Raw genomic sequence first — 12,207 nt, 5'->3', positions numbered from 1 at the left:
TAAATGTAGCCTGATGTAGACTTCCTGCTATCTTGGCATCCAGCAAAATCAGAGTCCGAATACCCAATGACCTCTAATTTCTCTGATTTTCTGTATGTGAGCATGTAATCTTTTGTTTTCTGAAGATACCTCATAACCCTTTTGACTGCTATCCAATGATCCATACCAGGGTTGCTTAAGTATCTGCCTAACATCCCAACAATGTACGCAATATCCGGACGCGTACATACCTGAGCATACATTAGACTTCCTACAGCCGAAGCATAAGGAATCTTCTGCATTTCCTGAATTTCAAGGTTACCTTTAGGGCACTGATTGAGACTAAACTTGTCTCCTTTAGCAACAGGGGTGTCACCTGGTCTGCAATCTTGCATGCCAAACCTTTTAAGTACCTTATCGATATAGCTCTTTTGTGATAATCCAAGAATACCCCGAGAGCGATCTCGATGTATCTGGATCCCTAATATAAAAGAGGCGTCCCCAAGATCTTTCATCTCAAAATTCTTTGATAGAAATCTCTTGGTTTCGTGCAACATGCCTATATCATTAGTGGCAAGCAAGATGTCATCCACATACAGAACCAGAAAAATATACTTACTCCCACTGAACTTGTGATATACACAGTCATCAACAATGTTCATCTCAAAACCGAACGAGATAACTATTTGTTGAAACTTATGATACCATTGACGAGGAGCTTGCTTGAGTCCATAGATGGATTTCCTTAATTTGCAAACCATATTCTTTGGGTCTCCTGACACAAAGTTTTCTGGTTGCACCATATAAATCATCTCATCAATGTCTCCATTGAGAAATGCAGTCTTAACATCCATCTGATGTAACTCAAGATCATAATGAGCAACAAGTGCCATGATTATTCTGAAAGAGTCTTTCGATGAAACCGGAGAGAAAGTCTCTGTATAATCAATGCCTTCCTTTTGAGTATAGCCTTTAGCCACAAGACGCGCCTTATACCTCTCCACATTACCGTTTGCATCCCGCTTGGTTTTAAAAATCCATTTACAACCAATTGGTTTTGCACCTTCTGGCAATGGGACAAGTTCCCAAACCTTATTGTCTTGCATAGACTTATACTCTTCATTCATGGCATCAATCCACTGTTGAGAGTTAGAACTTTTCATGGCCTGAGAGAAGTTGATTGGATCATCTTCTAACATTCCACTACTTTCCTCATGTTCTTGGAGAAATACAATATAATCATCCGGAATAGCATTTCTCCTTTCTCTCGTGGATCTCCTTAATGGCACTGGTTCTTGAGGTTGTTGAGTTTGTTCTTCTGGAACAGGGAGTTGTTCAACATTATCATCTTGAGGTTCCGGATTTACTTCTTGAGCAACAACAGGTATAGGAACCTGAATATTGTCAAAAGTAACTGTATGGATTGGATCTGAAGCCAATTCCTCCTCAAAACTAATGTCTCTAACCTTATTTCTCCCCCCAAACTCAACATCCTCAAAGAATGTTGCTGTTCCCGTCTCAAAAATATTCCTTATAGTGGGATCATAAAACTTATAGCCCCTAGAGCGATCAGGGTACCCAATAAAGTAGCTGCTAACTGTTTTGGAGTCCAATTTCTTTTCATTTGGCCTATAAGGCCTTGCCTCAGCTGGACATCCCCAAATATGTAAATGCTTTAAACTGGGCTTTCGACCAGTCCAAAGCTCATAAGGTGTTTTAGCAACTGCTTTACTTGGTACTCTATTCAGAATGTAAGCTGCTGTCTTAAGTGCTTCTCCCCAGAGTGACTCTGGTAAAGAAGAATGAGCAATCATACTTCTTACCATATCCTTAAGAGTCCTGTTTCGTCTTTCAGCTACACCATTCATGCTAGGTGAACCCGGCATAGTGTACTGTGGGACGATACCGCATTCCTCTAGGTATCTAGCAAATGGTCCTGGACGTTGTTCACCTGAACCATCATATCTACCGTAGTACTCACCACCACGATCAGATCTGACGGTTTTAATTCTTCTGTTGAGTTGATTCTCAACTTCAGCTTTATAGGCTTTGAACATGTCCAGAGACTCAGATTTTTCATGAATAAGATATAGGTGCCCATAACGTGAGTAATCGTCTATGAATGATATAAAATATTGTTGACCATTCCAGGATTCCGTAGGGAATGGCCCACAAATATCCGTATGTATCAATTCTAAGACATCCGAAGATCTGTTGGCACCTAATCTCTTCACTTTGGTCTGTTTTCCCTTGATACATTCAACACATACGTCGAAGTCCGAAAAATCAAGGGAATCCAAAATGCCATCAGACACAAGACGCTCAACTCTACCTTTTGAGATATGACCTAAGCGCTTATGCCATAATGTCGCCGAATTTTCCTTATTTAATTTACGCTTAGTACCACGTGATTCCACATGCAAGGATTCATTGTAAGAAGCAATTGTATCAAGCAAATATAGGTTGTCATAAATACTCAAGTAACCGGTTCCCACAACATTTGAATTAAAAGATAAACTGAATTGACTGTTTCCAAATGAACAAGAATAACCTGATTTGTCCAATACAGAAACAGAAACCAAATTCCGTCTAAAAGACGGTACTACAAAAGTATCTTTTAAATCCAAATAATAACCAGTTCCTAACAACAACCTAAAGTGCCCAATTGCTTCCACATCTACCGATTGTCCGTCGCCCACAAAGATGTGTCTTTCAACATCACTTGGCTTTCGGTAGCTCAGGCAACCCTGCATAGAAACACTTATGTGAGTAGTAGCACCAGAGTCTAACCACCAAGTGTTTCTAGGTACTGAAGCTAAATTAACCTCAGAACAGACCAAAGCAAGGAACGTACCCTTATTATCACGCCAGGCGTGATATTTTGTACAGTCCTTCTTTACATGTCCAGGCTTCTTACAGAAGAAACAACCCTGATTATCCTTATGTTGTTTCTTCTCAACTGGACCCTTAGCAGCTTCCTTATCATTCTTCCTTTTCTTGCCCTTATCCTTAGAGGCATAGGCCAAATGAGCACTTTCTGTCTTATCTTGCTTCAACCTGTCTTCTTCTTGCACACAGTATGAAATGAGCTCATTTAGAGTCCATTTCTCCTTTTGACAGTTATAACTGACCTTAAATTGGTTAAACTGTGCAGGAAGAGACAACAAAACCAGATGCACTAATAACTCGTCACAAAGATCGAGTTTAAGTGCCTTAAGCTTTGAAGCAATATGAGACATTTCCATAATGTACTCCCTGATATTTCCTTTGCCCTTATACTTCATTGAAATCAAGCGAGCTAAAAGCGTGCTTGTTTCTACCTTATCGTTTTTCGCAAAACGCTTCTCAATTTCGGCAAGGAAATCTTTAGCCTTAGTAATCCCTTCGGATTCTATGCCCCTGAAGGCTTCCGGAACGCCGCGCTTAATGATCATAAGACTCATGCGATTTGAACGCTCCCACTTCTCATGCTCCTTCTTTGCATCAGGAGTGCTATCCGCATTGAGAGGTTGGGGTTGTTCAGTTCTTAATGCATAGTCAAGATCCATGCAGCCAAGAACAATTAATATGTTCTCTTTCCAAACCTTGAAGTTTGTCCCATTTAGCATGGGAATTGAGTTGATGTTAGCAGAAATTGTTGCAGCAGATGCATTAGCTGAAATAAAACAAAAATGCTCACATCAATAACCATAATCAATAAAATTCAAATAATGACAATCCCCATCCAAGATACCGGCACAACATTAATATCAAGTCTTTGGACAGTAATATTAACTTGTAAGTGATACCTTGTTGCAATGATCAAACATTGACAATAACTCATGTCAAATAATGAAACTATCTTTGGATCGATTCATTATTCACATGTAAACCTTATAATTGTCACACGCTTATCATCGCAGATGTGTATACAGTCTAAATAAATATTAACCTTCCTTTGGGCCGATTAAATATTTACACGAAAGCATACACACAAACATCTCACATTCCTCATGAACAATCTACACAAGAGAGGTTACTTTGGCAACTTCTTGTTTCAATTAATCAATTGGAGTGAGAGACAACCTTAATACCTTAGTGTCATAATATTTGAATTAAATAATTGATTAAAAACCAAATTAGATTTAAATTAAAAAGTTTTAATTTAAATCAACTGAATTTCCAAAAACTTAATTGGGGTCTCACAGCTTAATTAGGGCCCATAACTTAATTGAATAAATTAAGTATACCAAAGTGGACCCATGAAAAGCCGAGGCTTAACCATAATGAACACGAAGTTCCCTTAACTTCGAACGCGAGGTTCGACTGTATTGAGTACGAGACTCACTTAAGCACGAACGCGAGGTTCGTCTGAAAATGAACGAACGCGAGGTTCGTTTGATAAAAGAACGCGAGGTTCAACTTGGGAACGAACGCGAGGTTCGTTTAAAAAATGAACGCGAGGTTCGACTGAAGTACGAACGCGAGGTTCGTCTGAAGTACGAACGCGAGGTTCGTCTGAAGTTCGAACGCGAGGCTCGACTGAAGCACGAACGCGAGGTTCGTCTGAAGTACGAACGCGAGGTTCGTCTGAAGTACGAACGCGAGGTTCGTCTGAAGTACGAACGCGAGGTTCGTCTGAAGTACGAACGCGAGGTTCGTCTGAAGTACGAACGCGAGGTTCGTCTGAAGTACGAACGCGAGGTTCGTCTGAAGTACGAATTCAATCTTGGGAACGAACGCGAGGTTCGTTTAAAGTACGAACGCGAGGTTCGTCTGAAGTACGAACGCGAGGTTCGTCTGAAGTACGAACGCGAGGTTCGTCTGAAGTTCGAACGCGAGGTTCATCTGAAGTCCGAACGCGAGGTTCGTCTGAAGTTCGAACGCGAGGTTCGTCTGAAAATGAACGAACGCGAGGTTCGTTAAAAATTGAGCTTGACGCTCACCTGAGTTGAACGCGAGGTTCACTTTAGAACGAACGCGAGGTTCGTTGAAATTGAGCTTGACGCTCACCTGAGTTGAACGCGAGGTTCACCTTAATCCTGAGCGCGAGGCTCACCTTAAGAACGAACGCGAAGTTCGTTGAGCGCGAGGCTCACTTGATAACGAACGCCGCGAAGTTCGTTTGAGGTAACCACCTCCTTAATTTTCGCCATGAACCCTTAGGGTTTCAAACTGAAACCGCCGCCGTCAAACCCAAAAAAACTTTGATTTTTATTTTCAAAACAGATCCAGAATCGGAAAAATTTGAAGAAAAAATCAAAGAAAAAGCCAAAAAATTCCAAAAAAGCTACTGTTCACCGGCGATTTTTCAGTTACCGTTCATCCGAAAAAATATTTTACTGTTCACCCGAACAAAAATTTTCGTTACTGTTCACCGAACATTACTGTTCATCCGAACCCAAAAAATTGAATCTTTAACTAGAGATTTAAGATCAAAAACCCAATAAAACTTAAATCCCTAAGAATTAATCAAGGTGGCTCTGATACCACTTGTTAGATCTACATCAAAACTTGAGATCTAAAATCATATAGCCATGATTAATTCAAAGAGATTAACAATAATCAAAAGAGCGGAAGCTTATACCTGAATCCATGGATGAACCTTGAGATGGGTTTTGGATCTTCTAACCTTAGGGTTTCTCTAAATCCGAATTTCTCTAGGTAGATGGGGGTGTAGAGAATTAGAGAATGTAACCCTAGATTAGGGACCATAACCCCTTATTTATAGATGTTGTACTTTTGTAATTTAGCCCCTCAATAAATTACAATTACAACCTGGTATCTGCACATATAACCCCATGACTTATTTAAATACCAAATTAACCCAACTTAATTGATCACTTTAGTGGGTTATCCTGAAAGATAGCAATACACATTGATTAATCATATGTGCCCACAAATAGATTTATTAGATTAAATCCAACAATTTATTCGAATGAAACCATGTGATCGTAATGATCAGTAAACGCGAATCTAAAATATAGACGGAGTAACATGAAAAAAAGAAGGTTAAGATCTCTATACATTTTCTGATGGTCTCGATCTCATCGCCGCTACGCCTGACGGCGTTGATGGCCTTCTCGTCCTTCTTGGCGGCGGCGTTAGGGGCTTTCTTGCGGACCACCACCGGTTCCTAGTTCTGAGAGATCGGCCCCACTCCAGCCATGATTACTTCTTATCGAAGGCGATACGATCACCGACGACGGATTTTTAACGAAGATGAAGAGCAAGAGCGAATGATATGATCTTTTAAAGGAACGAAGAGTTAGGGCTTTACAGCTTCTGATTTGTGAGTAACGGAAAAAAGGACCTTTCTTAGTTAATGAAATGAAAGATGAGGATAACTTTCTTATATTTACAATAGTTGAAAAGTAATTTGGGTTATAGTTGAAGGGTAATTTGGGGTACGAAAAGTTTTTCTAGTACTCCCTCTTTTAAAGGGTAGATGATTTCGATATACTTCATATGGTGTTTATATTTGAAATGCTATGTTTATGTTTGAAATGATACTGTGACTTGATTATGGTTGGATTTTAAGTAAGTGAATTCAATGTTACATTTTTGTTAAATATATGTTATAGATGTAATGATTATATATAGCAATATGTGTTTATTTGTGTTTGAAATTGATTTTGGATTGATAAATGCGTAGCAAGAGAGTTGGTGTTAAACTTGTGGATTGATTTGTATTAACATGAGAGAGATCTTCCAGCAGAGTGTGGGCTGGAGGGTCTCTGCCAAAATGGTCGGGGTTGGGAACCCCGACCATTTTGTGCATGCTGTGCACGAAATGGTCAGGGTTCTCAACCCCGACCATTTCTTATGTGAGGTGGTCACTGTCTGCTAAATGGTCGGGGTTGGGAACTCCGACCATTTAGAATTAGGCATTTCAAAATGGTCATGGTTCCCAACCCCCAACCATTTTTATAATGACTAAATTAGTCGGGGTTTCGAACATCGACTAATTTAGTTGCCAAATTACTGAAGCGTTGTGGGCGAGGTCCTAATTAGTCGGGGTTGACAACCCTGACTAATTAAGATCGCGATTTTTTTTAAATCGACCTACTTTCTGGTCACGAAACTGACGTGACGAGAAAATGAGTCGATTTTGATAATAAACTTTGAAGTGAGTCGATTTTTGGGAATAAAATTGAGAATGAGTTCATTTTTTTAGAAAAAGAATGAGTTCATTATGAAAATGTCTTCTAAGTTGTTTCGTTGTATACCCCTTGAAAAAATGGAGCATCCAAGGTCCGCTGACCCAGCTCACGGTTGTGTTATAATTCCGAACGGATCTAAAAAACCCCACCGATCAATAAATACCCAAACCCGAAGCCAGCGAACCCGACGACTCCTCCAACAACAGAAAAAAGCAAAGAGAAACCAGCAGCGATTTCTCGCTCCTCTTCAGGCCTCACGCTCTCCGATCTCCATCATCTACGTCTTCGTTCTCGATCTCGAGATCGATAATGGATCTGCTCCCAACTGAGGCCCCGTCAGTGGGGCTAAGGCACGGGTTCCGATCTCTGAAGCTCGTCAGCGTCGACATGGACGAGGTCCTCGCTCAGAAGCCAGTGGGCGTCGACTATGGCGTTCTTGATAACGGACTCTCTTACTACGTCCGCTGCAATCCCAAGCCTCGCATGCGAGCGGCTCTGGCTCTCGCCGTCAAGGTCGGGTGAGTTGATCTGTCCATTCCTTTTCTGCTCTAGAACTTAGGGTTTCTGAGGAGTTTATTCGGATTGATGACTTTTTGGTTGATTTTAGTGCTATCTGGTAGTTTTTGTAGTTTAGGAGTAGCGGATTTGAAATTAACTAAAGAGACTTGGCGGATATCGAACTGGTTGATTGATCAGTTCGAAATGTGCATGGAAATTCAAATTGTCAGGGATTAATAGGATCGCTGACTCCTTTGACTGATTGTGCTAGAGTTTAGGGTTTCTTGATAACTTTTACTCCGAGGAAACGATGAAGTTTTCTTGTTGCTTTCCATTTCATTCGACAGAAATAGATTCCAAAATGTGCATAAAGAAGTCTTAAAGTGCTTAAAAGTAGGTTTTCTGACTAAATATCCTGCTCCCGAACGTAGGGTTTCTTAGATGTTTAGTAGGATTTATGAGTGATTTGGTTGAGTTTAGTCAAATTAGGGTTTCTGTAGTTTGTTGTAGCTCAGAGACAATGGATTGAGAATTAGTTCAAAAATCTTAGAAGTCAGACTGGCTGATTGACCTGTTGAAAATGTGTCTGAGACAATCTTTTTGACACTATACGTGAAAGCCTCATAGGGTTTAGTATGATCATCGACTTTTTTGACTGATTTTACCGGAATTTAGGGCTTCCTTATAGCTTTTGTTCATAGAACACGGTGAATTTTTTTGTTGCCTCTCTTTTGGTTCTGCATAAATAGATTTCAAAATGTGTATATTAAAGTCTAAAAGTGCTTAAAATTAAGGAGAAACAGGTGCAACATTAAGTTTAAGTGACAGTTTTGGTGGTAGATTGTGGTTAAGATGCCTGTTAGTCTCTAACTTGCCATTTGATTTCAGCTGAACACGTAGGAGTAACAACACTATCAATGTAGAGATGTTGTCTCTTACTTTCCATTGATTGATCCATTTGTTTTTTGCTTTGGGAAATAAAGGTTTCATATAACTTCTTAGTAGAATTGTTGAACTCAAATTGACTTGAGCGAAATGAAATGTTCTTTTAGTACTTCCGTTTCTACAAAATCGATGAAGTAAAATGCTTTCATCGCCAAATTAGTTCAGTAGAAGTAGGTTTTAAATCAACATTAAATCCAGATTTTCTTAAGCCTTAAAATATAAACAAACAGGTGTAATTGACAATGTTAGGCGCCGATTCCATTTGTATCTTGTGTCTTTAAGATGTCAGTCACTCTTGGACTGGCTGTTTGTTGTCAGTTCGAGATGTGGGGAAATGCTGATATTTTCTTTTATTGACCATAATCTATTTGTTTGATGATATACATGAAAAACTTTGAGTTGCCACGGAACTTTATATGAGGAACTCTGTGTGTTCCTCTGGTTCTTACTCATGCCGATAAATGAGCATATATTAAGCATTTACGTTGGGGTTTTTGGCAGCTCAGTTTTGGAAGAGGAGGAGGAGCGTGGAGTTGCTCACATTGTTGAACACCTTGCTTTCAGTGCCACCAAGAAATATACAAACCACGATATTGTAAAGTTTCTGGAGAGCATTGGTGCAGAATTTGGTGCTTGCCAGAATGCCTTAACTTCTTCAGACGAAACCATCTACGAGTTGCTTGTTCCTGTTGACAAGCCTGAACTTCTTTCACAGGCTATATCAGTTTTGGCGGAATTCAGCTCTGAGGTACCCTCCGATCCTCTTATACTCCCATCTTTTGTACTTTGTACCACATTTACTGACCATAAATAATGGCACAAAATTTGACTTTTTAGCTTTACAGCGAGTTCTATATTTTTATGCAATTCCTTTGGATGGTTTAGTTTTCTCGCTTGTTATAGGTGAGAGTTTCTGCGGAGGATCTAGAAAAAGAACGAGGTGCTGTGTTAGAAGAATACAGAGGAGGACGTAATGCAGTGGGAAGGATGCAAGATGCACACTGGGCTCTAATGTTCGAAGGCTCAAAGGTAGCATTGCACTTTTTTAATGGGTAAAATTCAGTTGGATTTACAAGCTTACTTTTGGCGTATTAATCTTCAACTACGAGCTTGGAGTCAACATTTCTGTCCTGTTAACTAGCTGTTAGCGACATGAGTCACCTTTTTTACTTTGTAGGAATTCACACATCTTCATATTTTTTTATTTGATTTATTATAGTTCATGATTATGGTAGTTTGTTAATTCTTGCTGCACAGTTTAGTAGGTAATGGTTGCTGACAAAGTCCATTAAATCTGTAACAGTCAGCATCTTGATGGGCTGTATTTTGTTTTTACTGCATGATACATTTTGAATACATGTTCTGGTAGATATTTAATCCAAACCTATTTGATACAGACTGAAGCTTATGAAAGTTTTCTACCTCCACCTTGTAGTTTGAATATGTAGTAAGCTGCAAATTTCCTGGCCTGCACTTAAATCTTGGTGGTCATTGCTGCTTTAGTACCTGACGGACGTTAAAGTATGGTACAATTGAAAGAGAATTTGTTGGTCTTGAGGAACATCCAAATGTCCAGAGCCTAAATAGTCTATGAGTCTATGACACATCTCTTTTTCTAGGTGTAAATTTATCTTCTACTGCAGATGTCCTGAGCCTTAATAGTCGATGACACATCTCTTTAGGAACATCCAAATGTCCATAGTCTAAATAGTCTATGACACATCTCTTTTTCTAGGTGTAAATCTATATCATCTGATGTATTTTTAGACACTGACCTGTCTGCGAGTATGGAGGGTTCCATGATCTTTAACTAGTAATGGAGCAAAATTCTGTTGTACGAGGGCTAAAAGTGTATTAATATGAAACTTTGTTTATTGTATAACAAAAATTAAAAAAATAATAACTTTAATTCACCTTGAGAACCTTATCCTAATATATGGTTAATGAACTAATTCAGTGTACAAGTTTCATGTAGTAAAATTTAATGTGTATTCAGACCCACATGTGCATGAAGGATAGGGCCTTTTAGTTCTTTTCGGGCTTAACTATGGTCCTAGTTTTACTAATTCATTGGAATATAGGCAGCAATCTAAAGAATATGGTCTATAGATTAATGTTTGTTTCGTTTTTTCCCCTTCATAATCGTCCCTTTCATCTTCCTAATATCTGTTCAGTCCATACTATTAGTTTGAGTCTTCAATCCTGCGTCTTTTTTGTACAAGAAACAGGATTCTATTTATCTCATTTGCCCTTGATTACAAACTAATGTTGCGCTATGTTATTTTTTTAACCCAAGATCCCAGACTATATATAGCTCCTGAATCACCTCGGTACATAGTATACTTATAACATCGTCATTGTCTTTTTGTAACCCAAGGTCACAGACTCAGTATTATTTCTTGCTCATGTTTCATGTTTGGAATGTCTTATTTGTGGTATCTCAGTTAATAGGCATTCTGGTAATATTTCATTTAACTGCTTCTTGCAGTATGCAGAGCGCTTGCCTATTGGATTGGAAAAGGTTATTCGGACTGTTTCACCTGATACTATCAAACGGTTCTATGAAAGGTGGTATCATTTGCACAATATGGCTGTGATTGCTGTGGGGGACTTTCCTGAAACAGAGGTCTTTCCTAGATTATGATTAATTTTCCATGCTGATATTCGTTTGTATCTGTGAGAATTTTGGTTTCTAAAGTGAATTTTAATTTGTTTGGCAGAGTGTGGTTGAATTAATTAAGAAACATTTTGGGAATAAAATTTCCATCTACGGACCCCCTCCCGTTGTACCAAATTACCCTGTTCCATCACACAAAGAACCCCGCTTCTCCTGCTTCGTCGAGTCTGAAGCTGCTGGGGTAAGCCCTGCAACTAACATATTTTTTGTACGAACACACGCATATGCACAATTGCATTCATGTGCATGCACGAACATACACGCGTGTGCGTAAAGAGAGAGAGAATGAAATATAAGATGAGCTAGGCTACTATTAATAGTATCCAAGAAGCGGATAGTGTAGCTTTAAATTTAAAATTTGAATTTCTAAATTAAAACTCCCTTCCATTGGATGTGATTTACTACAAATCAGGTATTTTAGAAATAAAGTTTAGGTGATTTCAGCTTAAGTTAAGAACATATCTTATGCTGGCAAAATCAACGTTTCAAAATTTTTGTAACATTGAATATTTTTTTTCCCTTGATAGATGATGAAAGCATGCCTTGATCTTTTGAAATCTTGTTTCTAGATAGTCTCTGTCTATGTTACCTAGGTACTTCTAATCTGAAGCTGTATCCATACTTGACATGTAATTGTCTCCGTACCCAAACTCCTTCGACATTCCTTACATATATTGCATATGTTTATTCGGGCATGTACTCAACTATACAATACATGTTTTAATTTAAAACACCAGTCACACATTTTTTGACATACATCCTACATTTCACTTCCACTTCTTGAAACTTGTTGGACATAGTTCAGGTTCCAAATTATGATTTTGAAGGGTCATTTGGATGTCTAGTTCAAAAGCTAGTGATTTTCCAATCTATAATCTACATAATAAAAGAAACATAAAGATGTTATAGGAATTTTAATTCTCGTAATCTCATCTTCTCATATAAATTATTAATTCGAATATATAA

The 12,207-nt window shown here is 38.7% G+C and overlaps 1 protein-coding gene across 4 annotated transcripts in view; it reads left to right on the top strand.

Moving 5' to 3' along the window:
• LOC109840810 (zinc protease PQQL-like) overlaps positions 7,294-12,207 on the top strand; it is a 25,113-nt gene continuing 20,199 nt past the window's right edge. For 2 of the 4 annotated variants that reach the window (XR_002247062.1, XM_020409583.1), the window contains exons 1-5: positions 7,296-7,639; positions 9,066-9,312; positions 9,468-9,593; positions 11,053-11,190; positions 11,285-11,422. Coding sequence is in view for 3 of the 4 variants with exons in the window: in XM_020409583.1 (XP_020265172.1) it covers positions 7,431-7,639; positions 9,066-9,312; positions 9,468-9,593; positions 11,053-11,190; positions 11,285-11,422 (858 nt within the window). In the remaining variant the exon portion in view is untranslated. Of the gene's footprint in view, positions 7,640-9,065; positions 9,313-9,467; positions 9,594-11,052; positions 11,191-11,284; positions 11,423-12,207 lie in introns of all 4 variants that reach the window. The other 2 variants (XM_020409584.1, XM_020409586.1) reach the window with 2 other exon arrangements.

This window comes from Asparagus officinalis, chromosome 5, assembly GCF_001876935.1.
Source record: "Asparagus officinalis chromosome 5, Aspof.V1, whole genome shotgun sequence".
NCBI lineage: Eukaryota > Viridiplantae > Streptophyta > Magnoliopsida > Asparagales > Asparagaceae > Asparagus > Asparagus officinalis.
Note: the sequence above shows the minus strand (reverse complement) of the source record. Positions and strands in the feature narration are given on the sequence as shown.